At 37.4% G+C, this 20,264-nt stretch overlaps 2 protein-coding genes and 1 pseudogene across 9 annotated transcripts; 1 reads left to right on the top strand and 2 right to left on the bottom strand.

Moving 5' to 3' along the window:
* The first annotated feature begins 407 nt into the window (after positions 1 to 407).
* On the top strand, positions 408 to 2,454 carry LOC111280122 (cytochrome b5). Of its 8 annotated transcripts, none has more exons than XM_089746306.1 (5): positions 408 to 474; positions 611 to 626; positions 753 to 848; positions 1,778 to 1,844; positions 1,949 to 2,454. In XM_089746306.1, exons 3-5 carry the CDS (start codon positions 762 to 764, stop codon positions 2,197 to 2,199), a joined length of 405 nt encoding a protein of 134 aa, XP_089602432.1. In that variant the 5' UTR covers positions 408 to 474; positions 611 to 626; positions 753 to 761; the 3' UTR covers positions 2,200 to 2,454. The 8 variants fall into 8 exon arrangements, with proteins under 8 accessions (XP_089602432.1, XP_022723052.1, XP_022723061.1 ...); XM_022867317.2 differs by having other exon boundaries at positions 611 to 642; XM_022867326.2 differs by having other exon boundaries at positions 611 to 657.
* On the bottom strand, positions 2,429 to 4,065 carry LOC149513988 (rab GTPase-activating protein 22-like). Its single transcript, XM_089745732.1, has 5 exons — positions 4,056 to 4,065; positions 3,119 to 4,011; positions 2,975 to 3,043; positions 2,809 to 2,885; positions 2,429 to 2,573 (listed from the first exon to the last, which is right to left on the bottom strand). Exons 1-5 carry the CDS (start codon positions 4,063 to 4,065, stop codon positions 2,429 to 2,431), a joined length of 1,194 nt encoding a protein of 397 aa, XP_089601858.1.
* A 12,290-nt stretch (positions 4,066 to 16,355) lies between these two features.
* Positions 16,356 to 16,917, bottom strand: LOC111274187 (6-phosphogluconolactonase 3, chloroplastic pseudogene; annotated as a pseudogene).
* Positions 16,918 to 20,264: the final 3,347 nt, after the last annotated feature.

Genomic DNA, 20,264 nt, shown 5'->3' with positions numbered 1-20,264 from the left:
ACCTAAACACGTGTTAAAAGACAACTTTGTCCTAACAATTTTTTCCAAAATCAGAATTTAATAGTTTAATCTTTCCTTATATATATCATTACCATTTTGATGCAGCAATTAATGTACGGTAAGTTGTAATTTTCTTTTTTTAAATTCCGGTAAATGGCGGAATTAAGTACAGATAGAAAACGAACTTAAAAAGAAGAGGACAAAAAGGACACGCCACGCAGATTCGGTTGCAGAGAAGTAAATTGAAAACTATGTGCTATTAATTCTTGAAGAGACAAAACTACCCTCGTTGAACTGCACTCCTTTCGAGGTTAGATCCGTAAATCTAGAAAGTTGTATTGACGTTTTGGCAATCATAATTGGGGCGCCTCACCAACATAAAAGCTAGAAGAGAGGGTCCGCACGGTGAGTGTAAGTTGGCATTACGCACTTTCTCTTTGAGGGGGAAAAAAAAAGGACAAGTTTCACAGGAAGGTACGAAAGTTAAAACCTTTTCCAATCCCTCAGACACCCGTAAGATTCCTCTCTTTGTTTCATCCTAATTTTTTCTTTCTCTATGTTTCTTTTTACAAGCATATATTTGAATGCTTTTGGACTTCTGATTTTACAGGGCTGTTGTTTTTTGTGTGAGGAGTTGCCTTTGTAACTTTCTTTCTTGTACTTCAGATTTCTCTCAGCTTTGAATTTTAAGGCTTTTTAGCTTGTAATTGGTGGTGGGGTTTCAAAATTTTGTTGTTTTCTTTGATTGGCAGTGGTGAAAAATGGCTTCAGATCCAAAGATTCACACTTTCGAAGATGTTGCAAAGCACAACAAAACCAAAGATTGTTGGCTGATTATTTCTGGAAAGGTCAGATCTTTTTCTTTCTTTTATTTAATTAGTGCTTTTGGTTTTTACATCAAGGATTGTTGAATTGCCTTTCCCATTCTAAACTATGAGTTTAGTTCATCTTTCAATTGGATGGTAAAATTGGAACTTTCTATGGGAATGATTAATCAATTTTGCTTTGCATAATCAGCTATGTTGATTAGGTGGTTTTAATTTTAGATTTAACAACCTAGTTTCGTAGAACTATTTGTTATTCTTCTAAGAAGGGGACCGAGGAAAACAAAATAGAAAAAGAAATAAGGGCAGGGGGGAATTTTTTTTCTTCTTGTTGATAGAGGGGTAGAGAATTGAATAGCTGACTTTATTACGTTTTACGTTTTCAGTGATTGGATTAGTATATTAATGAAATGCTTAACTTTACTTATGTTGCCGCAACTCTTGATGCCCCTAATATGGTTGTGCTTATCAGATAGTTTGGAAGTTTTCAAATGGCAGAACTCCTATTATTAGTTGAAAATTGGACTTTTTGAAGTTTGAATTAGTTGACTAAATGATAGTGATATGCGTTAATCATATAAATCTACTGATGAAAACATTAAAATAGTTTTTGTGAATTAACTTGTGGTAGTTTACTTATTGTATGTGACAACATCTGCTCTCATCTATCATCACATATATGCAGCCTCAGCTGAAACTGACGAGCACAATACTACCTTTAATTGACTAAACTAGGGGAAAGTTTCAATTTCGGTCAGATGCTGGTCAATTCTTTGCCAAATAATCATTAGATCCGATATATTCTTTTTCATTGTAGAAAAAACTTAATTGCTAACAAATACGTATCTTCTTCGATGTTTAAAAGTTCACTGACAATATGACAAGAGCAAGATATTTGGAGTTAAATTTTGTATTATACCATTGTTTATTATTTGAGATTTCCCCCCATATAGGTGTATGATGTAACGCCATTCATGGATGATCATCCTGGAGGCGATGAAGTTTTGCTGTCAGCAACCGGTAATTTTTTACAATATTTTTCATATTTGGTTTTTTAACTAATTTTACTGAACTAAGCCTGAATTTGGTAAGTTAGATCATGGTATTTTCTGCTATTTTATCAGGGAAGGATGCCACCAATGATTTTGAAGATGTGGGTCACAGTGATACTGCAAGAGAAATGATGGAAAAATACTATATAGGCGAGATTGATTCAAAAACTGTTCCAGCAAAGCGCACCTACATTCCACCTCAGCAAGCCCCTTACAATCCTGATAAGACACCTGAGTTTGTCATTAAGATCCTACAATTTCTCGTACCCCTCTTGATTCTGGGCTTGGCTATTGCCGTACGTCAATTCACTAAGAAAGAGTAGCTCATTACTACACTGGAGGTTACCCATTTTGAGGGGTGGGCTGGTGGTTTCATCGGTTAGTTGAAAAGGACAATCATATCTTTTGTTTAATTTCCCTTTAGCATTTGTGTGTCAAACTGAATAGTGGTTCATAATATGGTCCATTGACGAATACAATAATATATTGAGCAACTTTGAGTCTCCTTTGATTTCAGTGGGGAGACAAGACAATGTTTAATTTTGTTGGAATTTAAAGGCAGGAACATGTTTTTATTCCTTTGTTTCCTATTTGTTTTTGTTCCCCCGCTGGCAATTGAAGCCTGAATCTATTATCATCCTCAATTTCTATCATAACGCTCTCCAATCTCCCACTAGCTAGACGCTCCACTACTAGCCTTTACCCGATCTAAATTCAAAGGTACGATGCAAAGCAAGGGCAAGCCCATTTAGTAAAAGCAAAAGGCCCAAAGTTTGGCAGTGCACGATCTTTCAAAACCATTCCATGCAAGATGCTAAAAAACTCGAGAGACGTAACAAAAAAAGACATGATTATGATGGAACCACATGAGCAATCTCTTAATACTTCTCTTGCAATATGGTACAATGATTGGAATTATTAGCTCTGCCTACCTGCCGTAACACAAAGTGATCATTGATATTTTCCTATCTCGTATGCTAAAATGTGGAGCAGTGGAAAGCAGATTTATCTACTAAATATGCATTTTTCAACTACAGTCACTGTCTACTTAGCCTTGAGATTGAGCAGTGACAAAATAAACAAAATATAACTCAGTACAGACGGCATTTCAAGCAGTGCATTAAAAAGGAGACTTGAAATACCCACAGAACCCAGGTTCAGAAACAACTGCAGCACATAAGATTAGTGGACAAAATGTGGCAATGATCAAAAGAACGACTCTATCTTGTCATGAAGAGTTACCAGCAAGTCATGTGCATCATTTAGGAGTTTCCATACATCAAGTTGCCTAGCCATGCTATTGAACTCCCTTAAAATCTCATCCATGCTGCTGCACTTCTCAATGATCAATTTCCTTCTCTGCAACACTGAAGCTGCAATTGCATAAAGTAATAAATCATCTGTTGGTGGTGCCCTCTGTCTTATCCTGCTCCAGGCAGACTTCCCAATCCCAGCTCTAATGGCTGCCTGATCTACCCACATTACCTCCCAAAGGCAAATTGTCTGCTCAAATGTCAATTCCCTCCTAAACAGTACCACCACCATCCTATAAACAAAAAAGCAATCCTCAGCCTGGAGCTTCTCCAATTGCCTGTAGAGGTGAAAGTCCTTACATTTGATTATCTTGGAAACAATATTAAGTTGCCTTCTGATCCCCACCTTATCAAGCCTAAAATTATGTTGAGCTTTCTTCATGAAACCTACAAAACACCAGAAATCCTCATAATCCTCTGGGAAGACTGAAATTATTGGAGAAAGGACATCACTCATGCCCTGGCAGTAACCAATATTGGGGTAGTAAAGAACATAAGCTTCAAGGATAGCAACCAAACGTGCAGCATGGAAAATTCTGCAGGGCCCTAGTTGATCATAATCCTTTAACCCAACGGCTTCAGCTGAACGATGTGCCCTCCCATTTGATACTGCAGCCTGAGAAGCAGAGTATGGTATCCATTCAGCATTGGCACGAATGGCATCTAGACGAATGATTCGCTGCCAGGTGGAAAAATCTTCAGTTGCATGTTGTTTTAATAGCCCTTCAGTGCTTGAAGGAGAAACATTCCCTTTTGAAGACACATCAGGATCATTCTCCTCCCTGCCATCCAAAGAAGGGGAACCCTGAATCACTTCAGGGTCTTCTGAAGAGTCAGAGTCTCATGACTCACTGTTCAGTGCTGACACATCAGCATTTGTTATTCTTCTGAAACTATCATCTCCTTCCAACTGTTGCGCCTGAAGCAATAATCACAACAATACAGAAGCAATAGACAACAATCAATAATCAAATGCGCAGAAAAATAAAGCACACCAAGATTTACGTGGAAAACCCTCCAGTGTAGAGGGAAAAAAACCACGGGCCGCCAGAAAAATCTTCACTATCAAATAATAGTTATACAAAGTTCTTCTCTAGCTAAAACTAGAGCTAATCAACAACTAGAGAAACAATTGGAGAAATCTCACCAAATAAGTGACTCAACAAATACACCCTGGATTTGTTCCTAGAGAGCTTCAAACCCGATCTTCACCGTTCAGAATGTCAAACTCTGAATCATAAACCTCCTGACAAGGTTCCAACTCAATCGGACCACGGATCGACTTCCGTTCAACCAACTCTCCCTTCTCCTTTTTCTCTCTCTGCTTTTCCTGGCTTTTCTTCTTTCTCTGCTTGGTTTTCGACACACACCTTAAACAACCCCACCTCTTTTTTATTAAGTAGCTAGGGCTCTGTGTAAAATAAAAGATCAAGGCCCATGGCCTTTACTTGGTCCAAAACCACTTACATGGGACTGGACCCCATTTTCCTAACAATCTCCCCCTCCAGTCCCATTAGAAGGAGATTCATCACCATAGCAATTTCATTTGGAACTTACCTTGGCCAGGGAACTCATTCCGGCCAAGTTACTGCAAAGCTCAAGCTTTTCCCTGGGAAGTATCTTAGTCAACATATCTGTCACATTTTTATCAGTATGGACTTTCTTCAATAGCATCTGCTGTTCTTCAATCACTGAACGTAACCAATGATATCTAACATCAATGTGCTTTGTTCTAGCATGGTACATAGTATTCTTACTCAAATCTAAAGCACTCTGGCTATCACAAAATACCACATACTCTTTCTGATTTAACCCCAATTCAAAAAGAAAACGTTTCATCCAAAGCATTTCTTTACATGCTTCAGTTGCTGCAATATACTCAGCCTCTGTAGTTGACAAAGCAACACACTTCTGCAACTTAGACTGCCAAGATACAGCTCCTCCTGCAAAAGTAAACAAATACCCTGAAGTAGATTTCCTACCATCAAGATCGCCTGCCATGTCAGCATCAGTAAACCCTTCTAGAACTGGTTGTGAAACTCCATAAGTCAAGCACATTTTTGAGGTACCCCTCAAATATCTAAAAATCCATTTCACTGCTTCCCAGTGAACCTTCCCTGGATTAGAAAGAAATCTGCTCACTACACCAACTGCATGAGCAATGTCAGGCCTTGTACAAACCATAAGATACATTAAAGAACCGACTGCAGAAGAATAAGGAATACTAGACATAGCTAGTTGCTCTTCCTTAGACACTGGACAAGATTTCTTTCTTAGATGAAAATGGTTGGCAAGTGAACTGCTAACTGATTTAGCATGTTGCATGTTGAATCTACCAAGCACTCGTTCAACATACTTTTCCTGTGACAACCACAGCTTTCCAGCTCTCCTATCTCGGATAATGTCCATACCAAGAATCTGCTTTGCTGGACCTAAATCCTTCATATCAAAGGACTTAGACAATTGTTCTTTCAACCTGCAAACCATACTAGCATCTTGTCCTACAATCAACATATCATCAACATATAATAATAGGATAATGAAGTTACCATTAGGGAATTGTTTAATATACACACAAGAATCTGCTGCTGTTCTTTTATAGCTATGACTCATCATAAAAGAATCAAACTTCTTGTACCACTGTCGCGGAGCTTGTTTCAAGCCATACAAGCTTTTCTTCAATTTGCAAACTAAGTGCTCTTTCCCTTTCACTTCAAAACCCTCAGGCTGATTCATATAAATGTCCTCCTGCAAATCACCATGCAAAAATGCAGTTTTAACATCAAGTTGCTCAAGCTCAAGATTCAAACTAGCTGCCAATCCCAGTACCACTCGAATAGAACTCATTTTTACAACTGGAGCAAAAATCTCATCAAAATCGATGCCTGGTTTCTGAGAAAAACCTTTTACTACCAATCGAGCTTTGTACCTCACTAGTTTGTCACCATCATTTTTCAACTTGAACACCCATTTATTCTTTAATGGCCTCTTCCCTGTTGAAAGTTTAACAAGATCATAAGTACCATTCTTTCGCAATGACTCCATCTCTTCTTTCATTGCTTTTAACCAGTGCTCTCTATCCGGAGTAGCCTGCACATCTTGAAAGCTTTCTGGCTCCCCTTCACTGGTAACTAAAATAAAATCTGAACTTGAATACCTGGTAGATGGCCTGCGCTCTCTAGTAGATCTTCTGGGCTGAGACTCTACATCACTTGATCCTGAAGGTAGCTCCCCCTGCTCAACACTCTCAGGTAGAGAGGATTGCTCCCCCTGCTCAAAACTAATAGCATCTGGCTCATCACCAACTATGGCTGGCTCATTCATATCCCCAAGTTCTGTTTCTGGCTCATTTTCACCATCTGTGGCTCTTTCCTGTGAAATCTCTGTCGGTGTTGAAACATCACACTCAACAGTAACTCGTGTAGTCTTCTCATTTTTCTCAAGGTCTGCTATGGTTTCTTTTTCATGAAAGACCACATCTCTGCTTCTGACTGTCTTTCTCTTTACTGGATCCCATACCCTGTAGCCAAATTCCTCATCACCATATCCTACAAACACACTGTGTAGCTTTACTATCAAGCTTTGATCTCTGCTCTTTCGGCACATGCATGAATGCTTTACACCCAAAAATTTTCAAGTGAGAGTATGAAGCATCTTTTCCTGTCCACACTCTTTCTGAAATGTCAAAGCCCAAAGGAACTGATGGTGACCTGTTAAGTAAATAACAAGCTGTGTTGACTGCTTCACCCCAGAATGGCTTTGGTAATTTTGTCATCCTCAACATACATCTGACTTTTTCCACAATGGTGCGATTCATTCTTTCAGCTATACCATTATGCTGCGGTGTTCCAGGTTCTGTCCTCTCATGCCTGATCCCATGCTTTGAGCAATACTCTTCAAAGCTTTTAGATGTGTATTCCCCACCATTATCAGTTCGAATACACTTCAAGGGTAACCCTGTCATCCTTTCAACCATGGCATGAAATTTTTTGAAAATACTGCAGTACCTGACTTTTATATTTCAACATATACACCCAAATCTTACGTGAAGCATCATCAATAAAAGTAACAAAATATCTGCTACCACCTAATGACTCAACCTCAATGGGACCACATACGTCAGAATAAATTAATTCCAATCTATTTTCTTTTCTCTGAGAACTTTTACGAAAAGAAACTCTATGATGCTTACCAAACAAACAATAATCACATGAATCGAGAGACATACCTTTGGTCAAGGGAATGAGAGAGTGCCTTGCCAAAACCTGTAACCCTTTTTCACTCATGTGTGCCAGCCTCCTGTGCCACAAGTTTGCTGAAGCATCATTTTCAACGGTATTTACCTGGTTACCGTTCAATTGCATCCATGTCTTATACATTGTGCAGCATAGTTTTCCCTTTGCAACTACCATAGATCCTTTGAGAAGCTTCCACTGTCCATTCTTTTGTCGGCTTTCATATCCCTCCTTATCAAGGACATTAATAGCAAGCAAGTTCATTCTCATATCTGGAATGTGTCTGACATCTCTCAAAGTCAACATGCAGCCTGTACTAGTTTGTACAACAATATCACCAATCCCAACAATCTGCGACACACTCTTGTTTCCCATCTTGGTACAACCAAAGTCTCCTGCTTTGTAAGTTGTAAACAACTCTCTCTTAGGAACACAATGATATGCCGCTCCTGTGTCAACTATCCACTCAATGCCGGGATCACTAACATGATTACAATCACCATGTGTACAAATCAAAGTAACTGAATCACTATCTGAATTCACTGCTGCAACATTGCCATCATCTGAACTCTTGCCTTTCTCATCTTTTCGCTCTTGCTTTAAGATTCTACAGTTTCGTTTTATATGACCCGCCTTACCACAATGGAAACACTTCACTTTACCTCTAGACTTGGATCTATGTTTAGACTTACCACGGCCTTTTGAGTCCTGACCTCTGTCGATGTTTCTACCCCTGTTCTCTGTGACCAAAGCTTGATTCCCAGGGTCTACATCTTTTCGCCTCGCTTCTTCATTAAGCAAACTGTCCTTTACCATCTCCAATGTCACCTTATAATCAGGAGCTGAATTAAGAACAGTCACAACTAGAGTATTACAGCTGTCTGGCAATGAACCCAAAAGAAATAATGCCTTCATTTCATCATCCATCTTAAGTTCCATAGTAGTCATCCGATTAAATATATCTTGAAAATCACTCAAGTGCTCTGTAACAGATCGTCCATCCCTGTACTGTAAAGTTGCAATCTTTTTAACAAGCATAACTTTATTCATACCTGTTTTTCTCTCATACAATGCTGCCAATTTTTCCCAAACAATGTGAGCATCTGACTCCTGCGCTACATGATGGAACACGCTGATATCAACCCATTTTCTGATTGTAGCCAGCGTCTTTCTACCTAGCTTCTTCCAGCTTTCATCTTTCATATCTGCTGGTTTAGCCGAATCACCCAATACTGGCTCATACAAATCTTTACAGTATAGATGATCCTCCATCATAGGCTTCCAAATTGAATAATTCGATGCTGTCAATTTTATCATGGAACCTGTATCACCCTCCATGATCTCAAACAGAATTTACTTCTATCCTGGGTTGCTTCTGTATCGATGTCTCAAAATAACCCTCGCTCTGATACCACTTGTTGCGCCTGAAGCAATAATCACAACAATACAGAAGCAATAGACAACAATCAATAATCAAATGCGCAGAAAAATAAAGCACACCAAGATTTACGTGGAAAACCCTCCAGTGTAGAGGGAAAAAAACCACGGGCCGCCAGAAAAATCTTCACTATCAAATAATAGTTATACAAAATTCTTCTCTAGCTAAAACTAGAGCTAATCAACAACTAGAGAAACAATTGGAGAAATCTCACCAAATAAGTGACTCAACAAATACACCCTGGATTTGTTCCTAGAGAGCTTCAAACCCGATCTTCACCGTTCAGAATGTCAAACTCTGAATCATAAACCTCCTGACAAGGTTCCAACTCAATCGGACCACGGATCGACTTCCGTTCAACCAACTCTCCCTTCTCCTTTTTCTCTCTCTGCTTTTCCTGGCTTTTCTTCTTTCTCTGCTTGGTTTTCGACACACACCTTAAACAACCCCACCTCTTTTTTATTAAGTAGCTAGGGCTCTGTGTAAAATAAAAGATCAAGGCCCATGGCCTTTACTTGGTCCAAAACCACTTACATGGGACTGGACCCCATTTTCCTAACACCAACAACCTACTAGATGGTTCATCTGAGTACTCTGCATGCAGGCTCCTTTCCTCACTGGAGAGAGATTCTCTGGCACTAACAACATCTTCAGAGCTAAATGTGTCTGTGTCCTGAATACATCAACTTCCATTGTCATCATTTTGACAAGTTCCACCAATTTCAGTCAACTTGAAACTCCTGTTGCTGTGTTTTAGGAGCGGCAGCACTCTCTGCGGAGTTTTTTATATTCCTTCCTGCATCAATAGATTGACAAAAAGTGAATAAATAAACCAAAGAAGTAATTATCAGTCATTCATGCTAAAAGGAATAACAAAGTAAAATACATGGAGGAGAGAATGAGGAGTTCACCTTTTCTGAGTTCCAACAGCATCTCTTTCTTCTTTGGAACTGTTTAAGTCATGGCTGTTGCAGAGGAAAACAAAAAAAAAATGTCATGATATGAGATGGGAAACCCATGGTTTGACAGTGGCTAAGATGTTCCATTGGACACATGCCCCAGAAAATTGTTATACCATGGAAAACTAGAAACTTTTCATGATGTCTTGGCTTGAGGGAGTAAAAGAACTATAGAAGCAGCAGCAGCAACAACAATTGTAACAAAGGTTCAGTATACTTACACTCCGAGGAGAAATGGCCAGACCTCAGCCCTAATAATTGGATCAACACCCTACATCAGTGCTATACAAGATTAAGCATTCCAATTACAAGAAAACGAATAAAAGAGAATATGAATAGGTTAGTTGCACCAGTAACTCACTCTACTGCGAACTTTCTTCAAGAACTTGACCCCATCATCCCTAAGTCTACCATCAGGGGTAAACAAACTTTTCCACTGCCGAGGTGAAAGGGCATGTTTCTTTTTCCGGCAAGACCAAGGTGATTTGAGTCGACCGCTGAAAAAAAGGACAAATTTACAAATCTAAAATGAGAAGCCAACAATAATGTGAAAAGAATATGCGATTTATAAACTTAAGAGAGGAAGGAAACGAAATTCCAAGAGCAAATATCCTAGCATCTAAGCAACAGTCAGGAGAAAAAATTTATAGATACTAGGGCATCCCTTTCTGCCTTTCATATAATAAGGTTCGAGGAAAGAAAAATCATCATTAAGTTTGCCACAAAGAGAGGTTGGGTTGTTTCAGAAATCATCACAGCATCACTAGGCTGTCTACTCCTCCCTCATCAAGCTTACACCAGACACCAACTCTCATGAGCAAAAAGTAATGGCTTACACCAGTAAGGATCCAACAGAAAGATAAGATTTATGTTTCAATTCTATTTCACTTACGAGGTCAGCAAGCCAAATTATGGGGTAAGACTTCAATAAAAAAATTGCGCACCAGCTACAGTATATGAATCATAACAGATAAAACCTATCTAATAAACTTTTTTGAAAAAAAAGAAAAAGCTTCAAATAAGCATGGGTTATCAAAGATCAGTATAATCAATCCGCAGAAGTTTCAAACTTTAGACTGTAAAAACAATATATTAGCAGTTGGAAGTCAGGATTAGTCTGGGAAAGGAGAGAGAAATGGACTCTTCATCTGAATATTTTTTTCTCTAGCATTCCAATTTTCAAAATCCATCTGTTGATCGAAAAAAAAAAGGAAAAAAAGAATCAGATTTCATATCATAAAATAAAGTTTGCTCAAAATCTCTCTGTTCCGTTTGATTGTGAGTGTTAATATTCATATATTGCAACTTTAAAAATATTAACATAATAATGAGTAATAATGAAACAAGTGATTTTGAACTTAAGAGAAAAAGAAGAAATAAAATTGAGAGTGGAGATTTGGGTTCTGAATAAAAAATCTAACAAGAGATTAATGAAAATGAGGGAGAGGAAAGAGGAAGAGGACTCATCGATCAAAGGAAGAACAAGAAGCCGGTGAAGAAGAAGTAACAATGAAAAGAACCGAACGCAAATGAATCCACGACAATGACAATGTGGGTGAGTTTGGAGATGAAGACGAAGTCTGACTTTGTCTAAGAGCTCTCATCTATTAGAATTTGATTTTTATCAACTACTTTCACTATGTATTGTTACTAAGGTTTTTGGAGTTTTTTTTTACCATTTAGCATTGAATGATCGATTAGTTTTTTTCTTTTTTTTTTTGCTTTTAACATAGCGGTAGTGTAGGAAATGGCAGCGAAGAGAGAATGTCCGGCGAGGGCTGTGATGGAGATGGCAGTTTTTGAGTGCGCCGTGGCCACAGCCGACCAGAATACACCGCCGACAAAACGGTGGATTTCGGTGGGGCAGTTGTTGCCTGAGGTTATCGTGGAAGTTTCGAGTTCTAGGTAGCCCAAACTGAGATGCCAGAGCGGCCCCTTCCTTTTTTTTTAACTTCTGCTTCCTCTGAGTTTCTTTTGTTCTTTGTTGGCTGCCTTCTCAAAGCTGAAACCCCCAAACTGAAACCTGACTGCTCCTGTTCTTTCTACTTCCTCTGCCTTGGTTTTGGTTTGTTTTCAACTTCATTTTTTTTTTCTTTTTACTTTTGTCTTTCTCTTTCTCTCTTTGGCCCAACCAAAGTGAAGGATTGGTCGTTTTATTTTCAGCTTCGACTTTTTTCCAAAAAAAAAAAAAAATTCAGACATAAATTATCTAATTGAAAAAGATTACAAATATAAATAAGATCCAGACTTATTCGGCTGTTTATCACTTACTCTTCTTATTAAAAATTACTTTCTTAAACTTGTTTTTTATATTTGAATAGCATTTACAAAGAACAGAAGTAGAGGCGGAATTGAGAAGGAAAGGTCTGATTGTGATGCTCATGTCCTAGCATTTTGAGATAATCTGAGAGGCAGAGATTGTTTGTCCCCAAAGAAGGGCAGAGGCATGCACCTTTTTTGTAACATTAAATGCATAGATGGCATAGAAACATGGTTAAGTTGTTCAATAGTAATTTACTCCTTGCCTGGCCGGAAGAGGAAAAAAGACACAAAATATCAAGCTTATCTTAGCTTAACCATAAATAACGGAAGTTTGGGACAAAAACCGACTGCCATGGAAGACTTCTTTGGACTAATGACTTGAAACCCTTGAAGCTGGGAGCACAAAAGCAAAGGATGAGGTTCCTATCCTAAAGCTTGCTAATTTATCTTTCATAATCATCATAGAATACAGGAAGAAATCAAGAGCAATGGGTAAACAAAATAGGCGCAGTGTCTCTGGTCACATGGTAAAATTAAGAGAAAGAAAATAAAGGAGAGGAAAGAAATTTTGGATGGTAGAAAAAGTATGTGGGAATTGTTGCTATGAAAGGGAAGGACCATGACCCAGATAGAAGTCTGGGTTTATTATTATTATTATTTGCCTTCGAAATTCTATATGCCTCTATATTGTGTCTAAAACAAATATGCCATTGAAATTTCGGATATTCAGAAGATATTCAATGAGTATTCATGATTTGTCATTATGATCAATTTTTTTCTTATGCTTTAACCCTTAATCTGATTTGTGTAGGTTGCTTGAACTTCACAAAAGAGCATGCCCAGTTTTCTTTCCATTCTCTTCACCATTCAAATGAACCCAAAAATGGAAAAAAAATAAAAAAAACAAAACAAGAAATCATGAAAAAATGATTTCTCAGCAAGCTGCAACATGTAATTAGAGCAAAATGAAAAACTTTGATGTGGGAACAGATCACTGGCATATTGGAGTAGGGATGTAAATAGGTAGAGCATTCCTTGTTCCATCTTCATTTTTAATTTAGTACATTATACATATTTTTGTATTCATATTTAATTGATATTTTATATTATTTTTCATATTTATTATGTGAATATTTAATGAATATATATAATTTTTGTACTCGTAATTTAAAAAAAATAATAAAAAAATTTATTTTATATTTTTATTTTAAGATGGATACTATATCACCCATATTTATATCCGATAAAAAATTTAAAATTATATTCATCTCAGTTTTCATCCCAAAATTTAATAACTATTTTTTCATTAGAGTAAAAAATCAAAATCTCCATGAAATTTGGATAGATTGGTATCTTATATAATGGAGGGTCAGTTTCTCGGTTTTTCCTACATGTATGGGGATCAACTTTTACGGGAATGCTGGCCCCTGTTCAGAGCATCCTCAACCTTTTCAATTACCTACCACAATAATCAAAGGGGATTCAGGGGAATAAATTGAGGATACAAAAGTGAGCTCTGCCTTCCATTGGACAGTGACAACACCAAGCCCCAAGGGCCAAGGGTGTCTCAACAAGTCATGTCGCCTGAGAAAGGCAGTTCAGCATCAGCCCTGTTATTAGCATAATTCATAAAAGATGTAAGCCTTAATTTTGTAAAAAGCATGCGCTCAAGCATGATCATTAACCATGCTAGTGGGAGATAGGGTTGCTTTTACACCAATAAGTGATCTTTTCTTTCCACTTGACCTGATCTATTTTAGGACCAACATTCGAGAGTGGCAGAAAACAAAATTTTAACAGCACATAGCCTAATAATCATATGCGTCTCCATTTCGTTTCATGAGGAATCAAAATTTTCTATCTCTGGAGGCACCACTTGCTTATCAGCTATGCATCGAACTTGAAGTCCGATACCATGAACACAAGGGAGGCTTCTGTTTATAAAAGGATTATCCTCTTGGGCTGAGCATCCATTGCTCCAAAGCCAAGACAGATTTTGAGGATTAGATGCAAGTTTGGAAACCCCAAGCCAATTTAATTTGCAAGAAAGGGAAAGATACCAAACCCCATGCCAATACCATCATTCAAATACAGAAATAAATAATGCGTATGAGATTAAAAAGAAACAAAGGAGATACAGCAGCTGATAGTCTGAAGGAAGGCATTCCTAATCTTCAGTAGTTCTTGAGGAAGCAGTCAGCATCAAATTTCTTACTACTTCTTTATGGCAAAGGCCAAAGATTAATTTAAAATGGCTGCAGAATCAATGAAGCATAATCCTTTAATATCGAGGAAGATGCATCGTAACAAAAGAAAAACACATCGTCACTCGTCCTCAATTGTCATGGAACTAAAGAGTAGTCATGGATCTAAAGAGTAGTCATGAATCTTACATCGAACATAAAAAAAAATTATTAAGGTATAAAAGGGTTTACATCATTTTTTTTTTATGAGGTACTTTTTGTAAGACAACATCGTGAACCCAATGGGAGCCAAAGCGAACAATACCTTACAAGGGTATAACCGTAACAAGTAAATTGATCTAAGACGTCGGATGAGTGGATGCTCAGGTCTTGGAGCCATGCGAGTCAAAACTTAAGTCTGAGCCCATAACAAGTGGTATCAAAGCCAGTTCTAAACCATTCAATCAACACCAAACACCTCGAAGGATCAAAATCAACTCTAAACCGTTCAATCCACGCCATGACAAGTGGTATCAAAACTAGCTCTAAACCGTTCGATCCACGCCAAGCACCTCGAGGGATCAAAGCCAATTCTAAACCGTTCGATCCACACCAAATGCCTCGAAGGAGGTAGGCAGGGTGGCCAGAGCCCATGACAAGTGATATCAAAGCTAGCTCTAAACCATTTGATCCACGTCAAGTACCTCGAGGGAGGTAGGTAAGGTGGCCAACCTCTATGACGAGGGCATCATGAGGTTAAGTGGGGGAGAATGTCACGGACCTAAGGAATAGTCATGAATCCCACATCAAACATAAAAGGAAAGTGCCTGAGACATAAAAGGGTTCACACCATTTTTTCCTTGTGAGGTATCTTTTATAGGAGAAAATCGTGAGCCCAATTGGGGTTAAAGTGGATAATACTTCATAACGGTGTAAATTGTGAGGCCAATTGGGGTTAGAACGGATAATACCTCATAAGGATATAAATCGTGATAGGTAGGCTAATCTAGGACGTCGGATGAGTGGATGCCCGAGTCTTGGAGCCGCGCGGGTCGAAGCTTAAGTCTCGGCTTGTGACAAGTGGTATCAAAGCCAGCTCTAAACTGTTCGATCCACGTCAAGCATCTCGAGGGAGGTAGGCAAGGTGGCTAGCCTCCATGACGAGGGCGTCATGAGGTTGGGTGTGGGAGAATGTTACAGACCTAAGAAGCTGGATGAATAGATGCCCAAGTCCTAGAGCCGCGCGGGTCGAAGCTTAAGTCTCGGCTCGTGACAAGTGATATCAAAGCCAGCTCTAAACCGTTCGATCCACGTCAAGCGTCTCAAGCGAGGTAGGCCATCGATCCACGTCAAGCGTCTCAAGCGAGGTAGGCAGGGTGGCCAATCTCCATGACAAGGGCATCACAAGGTTGGGTAGGGAAGAATGTCACGGACCTAAAAAGAAATCATGGATCCAACATTGAACATAAAAGAATGGTCACTGGAGTATAAAAGGGTTCACATAATTTTTTTCTTGTGAGACGCCTTTTATAGGACAAAACCGTGAGGTCAATGGGGATAAAAAGGACAATACCTCACAAGAGTATTAACCGTGATAGATAGGCTGATCTAAAATACCGGATGAATAGATGCTAGGATCTTAGAACCATCCGGATCAGAGCTTAAGTCTTGACACGTGACAAGATTACTTATCACGAATAATAATATTTTATTTGATCAATAGTTTTGTATTACATATAAAGTCTACTTAAAATTGAGTTACGTTAGTAAAACAAATAAACTGTTCTCAAATTGCATCTCATAAGGTAAAAATTTAAAAAATATATATTTATAAATGAAGAATCAACTTAATTGTTAATTTTAATACATCAAAGATAAAAAGTTATACTATCTTTTTTTTTTTTTACTTATCTATCTCATGTAACCTCAAAATGATGGTATTTGGAAATGCTTGCCAGTCCGTAAGACCGCAACAATAATGAGTCAAAGCTCCAGAACCACATCCAGTGCTCAGACCACGGAAGTCAAATTTGACGTTCTCAAGTGTGTGTCCCGAGAAGCAACTCGGATAAACTATAGGACACACAACTTAAAGCTTGGAAGCTGCGTCTTTGTCCAAAAACCACCAAACCAACTCACTTTCTGGCGAAACCTCTGAACAGGCGGCTGATTGGAATTTTGACTATTTCTAATGCAGCATGCACTGGACCTGCTTTACCAGCACCATAGACCACAAGTGCAATGTGAGCAGATGAGTTGATAGCAGGAAAAGTAAAAGTGATTTTCTCCTGAGGCAGTTTCCATAAGTCCTTAACGAAGGTAACCCACCTTTCATCCTCCTTGACCAAAGAGTGGCCTGGAAAGTGAGAGGCCACATGTCCATCTGGTCCCATTCCCAGAAGCATGATATCAAACCTTGGAAACCCAATAGCTGCTGAGACACTAATCACGCGGCCCGTAAACCAATGCTTGATACAGGTCTCTTCGTCATCCGCTGCACCTTCAGCAGGCAGTGCATCATTGATGGAACACACATTACCCGAGAGAATTGGTACCGGCATGAGAGATATAACACGTTCAACTTGATTGCCTTGGGAAAATGGAATAGTAATACCACCACAAAACCTGCAATGGCAGATCACTTGGCTAATTACTCATTATCATTGATTTCATCTTGCACCGACCAAAAGAATTTACTAAACGAATACCAAGTGAAATTGGAATTATGGTGCAGCAAAATATTGGTTAACTGGTTACTTGACAACAGTTAAAATATGAAACATTGTTAAGTTGACAAAACTATAATACATTTTAAACGTTAATTTTCACCCTACTAAGGAAAATACCAGAAGACAATCGCATATATTTTCCGCTGTGTAGCACTGGGTATGATTAATATTGAATTGCCCTATTATGACTTACAAATGATATGATATTTGGACGTAACTTCAAAAAATAGCAGATCACCATAACAATTTAATAAGGTCATCAGTAGTCTCTGTACTTCGTGAAAAATTAGAATTTAATTTTCATATTATAATTTATATAAATTTAGTTATCATATTTTTTTAATTTAATAATTTTAGTTCAATTATTAATTTTGATAATTTTTTATCATTAAAAATATTGATATAACCATTGATTTGATTTAAGAAGTGGGAATTGATTTTACTTAATGTCATTTTTTAATGATTTTAATTTCATCGTCGAATAAAATTTTTTTTAATATTTTTAATATTTTATTATTATTATTTTATAAGTTTTATTTTAAAATTATAAAAAATTTTATCTATACATTTTATTTTTTATTTTTATTTATTTCAACAAAAATTTATTCTAATAAATTTAATCATTTTAATATGTATAAATATAATTTATAATAACAAAAATAGTATATAAAAAAATAATTCAAAAAAAAATTTTTTTTACTTTAACCAAAGCAGTCAATGGTCTGATCAACGATTCTGATCAATTCACCTAGTCCAAGTGGGTTTTATGGTGGTCTAGGGTGGTTCACAGGGTTTTGTCCAATTCAGACTTGTTTGAAATCGGTTCACTAGCAATTCGTCTGGACCGACCTAGGCCCAGGGGCTGAGGCTGGCAATTGGGTCGAATTCACGAACATCAAGTCAGGTCACGGGTCTACGCACGGATCTTGGAGTCCCAAAATGACATCATTTTCGACCCTTTTTGCCTATATATAAACCAAGTTTTTTTTCAGCTCATTTCATCTCCTCTTTTAAAAAAAAAAAAACTATATTGTTTCTCTCAACCAAAAATCTCAGAAGGTCGACCGATTGCTTGAAGCTAGTTATTGGCATTTACGTCGGCTATCACCTGTCTCACCATCGACTGCCACTTCTAGCGGCCAAAAACCAAGAAAACATCAAAAGACTTTATTTTGCCCTTTTAGCCTAGATCTGATTTCTTTTTTGTCAAAATCAATCTCGATTGACGTAGATCGAGCTTCAAACTTTGGTTTTTTTTTTGTTTTTACTTTTTTTTATGAACAAACACTGGTGCTTTTTTTTTTCTTGCAAGGGCTTTGGCGCTAGGTTCCTCACTAGATCGACAAGGACTATGATTTTGTTTTTTTTTGTTGATTTTTCTTTGATTTTTTTTTATTTAGGTTTTCCTGGGTTCTATTTCTATGGGGGAGCCAGTTTTGGGAGTGAAGGGACTTGGTGTAGGGCTGTTAGGATAGAGATGACTAGGTGAGGGTTGAATGGGGCTTGAGCTGGTTTCTGGTAAGGTGCATGGAAACAAAAGATTGTGCTAGGTAAGTGAAGGCTCTGGTTCATATGTGGGCATCGCACGGGTCTCAAAATGTATGGGACTAAGCCAGGCCCCCTAGGTGCGGGTATCCAAATAAGTGTTAAGGGGTTGAGTGTACGAGTGTGGTCTCCCTATTTTCTGGTGAGATGTTGGGTGGCTTTATAGGGTCGGTTGGGGTAGGTGATGACTAGTGGAGGTTCAAAAGGTGCTGATGGGGCTACAGTGGAGTGGTTCTACAAGGGAGTGAGTGGCCAAAACTCTGGTGAATAGAGATGGATCAAGGGTGGCAGTGGTGTTGTGCATGGCACCTACTAGCATCAGCCCCATTGTTTTTTACTTTTTTATTTTTTTTATATTTTTTAATTAATTAATTATTATTAATATCTAATTAATATTTTACTAAATTATAAAATCAAAATCAAAATCAAAATCAAAATAAAATGAAAAATGAAAAAAAAATAGTGGACTCGAGTTTGGTTTTAGAATAGAAGGCCGACTTAAAGATCGAGATAAATTTGATATCCACAACTACCCCTCTTTGTACATTACTGAGAATCAATAATAAAGCAAAGACAAAGATAACAATTTTGTTTGGAGTCAAAAGATTTAGCATTTTTCTTTTTTTTTTGTGTTTTTGTATTTTTTGTATTTTTTTTGGATTTTTGGATTTTTCATTCCAAAACAAATTTGAAAACTTTTTTAAATAAAAACTTAATATCTTTTGAAAATAAAGCAGGAGATCATGCTCAGATGTTTTACAAATCTCAAAACTAAAACAGATTCAGCTTGAAAGAATTACGAATCTTGCCCGAAAAACTTAGAGATTACACCCAAAGGTTTTAAAAATCTCAAAATTTTTGAATGCTTCTTGTCTTAAAGGCATTGAAACTTTGAAAATTTAAAATGTTTGCCCGGAGGTCTTATAAATCTCAACATCTTTGAGTGCTCTTCGTATCAGAGCATTGAAACTTTAAAAATTTAAAATATTTTGCCTAGAGGTCTTATAGACTATGCCCAGAGATCTTACAGATCATGTTCGAAGGTCTTACAAATCTCAATATCTTTAATTGCTCCTCGTATCAGAGGCATTGAAACTTTAAAAATTTAAAATGTTTTGTTTGGAGGTCTCAAAGATTTTAAAATTTTTTAATGCTCTTCATACATTAGAGGCATTGAAACTTTAAAAATTTAAAATATTTTACCCAAAAGTCTTTAAAATTATGCTTGAAGGTTTTAGAGATTATATCCGAAAGTCTTACAAATCTTAACATATTTTAGTGCTTCCCGTATCAGAGGCATTAAAACTTTAAAAATGTAAAATATTTTATTCAAATGTCTTACAAATCATGTCCGGAGGTTGTACAAATCTCAACATTAAAATAGATTCAGCTCGAAAGACTTGTGAATCCTTCTTGGAGGACTTAGAGATTATGTTCGACAGTTTTAAGGATTATATCTGAAGGTCTTAGAGATTGTGTCTGAAGGTTTTAAAGATTATGTCCGGATGTTTTAAAGATCTCAAAATCTTTGAATGCTTCTCATACATTAGAGAAATTGAAACTTTAAAAATTTTAAATGTTTTACCCAGAAGTCTTAAAGATTATGTCCGAAGATCTTGAAAATTATGCTCAAAAGTCTTATAAATCTCAACATCTTTGAGTGCTCCCTGTATTAGAGGTATTGAAACTTTAAAAATGTAAAATATTTTACCCAGAGGTCTTAA

This window comes from Durio zibethinus, chromosome 17, assembly GCF_047325235.1.
Source record: "Durio zibethinus cultivar Kanyao isolate XHJ-2024 chromosome 17, ASM4732523v1, whole genome shotgun sequence".
Lineage (NCBI taxonomy): Eukaryota > Viridiplantae > Streptophyta > Magnoliopsida > Malvales > Malvaceae > Durio > Durio zibethinus.
The sequence above is the reverse complement of the archived record's forward strand: the minus strand, read 5'-3'. Positions and strand labels throughout refer to the sequence as shown.

Bases quoted from the DNA above. Each gene is read 5' to 3' on its own strand.
- LOC111280122 (XM_022867334.2), top strand. From the start codon at position 762: ATGGCTTCAGATCCAAAGATTCACACTTTCGAAGATGTTGCAAAGCAC. The intron at 849-1,777 runs GTCAGATCTTTT...CCCCCCATATAG, and splicing joins GGCTGATTATTTCTGGAAAG to GTGTATGATGTAACGCCATT. The intron at 1,845-1,948 runs GTAATTTTTTAC...CTATTTTATCAG, and splicing joins AGTTTTGCTGTCAGCAACCG to GGAAGGATGCCACCAATGAT.
- LOC149513988 (XM_089745732.1), bottom strand. The intron at 2,886-2,974 runs GTACTGAGTTAT...CATATTTAGTAG, and splicing joins CACTGCTTGAAATGCCGTCT to ATAAATCTGCTTTCCACTGC. The intron at 2,574-2,808 runs GTAGGCAGAGCT...GATCGGGTAAAG, and splicing joins ATCACTTTGTGTTACGGCAG to GCTAGTAGTGGAGCGTCTAG.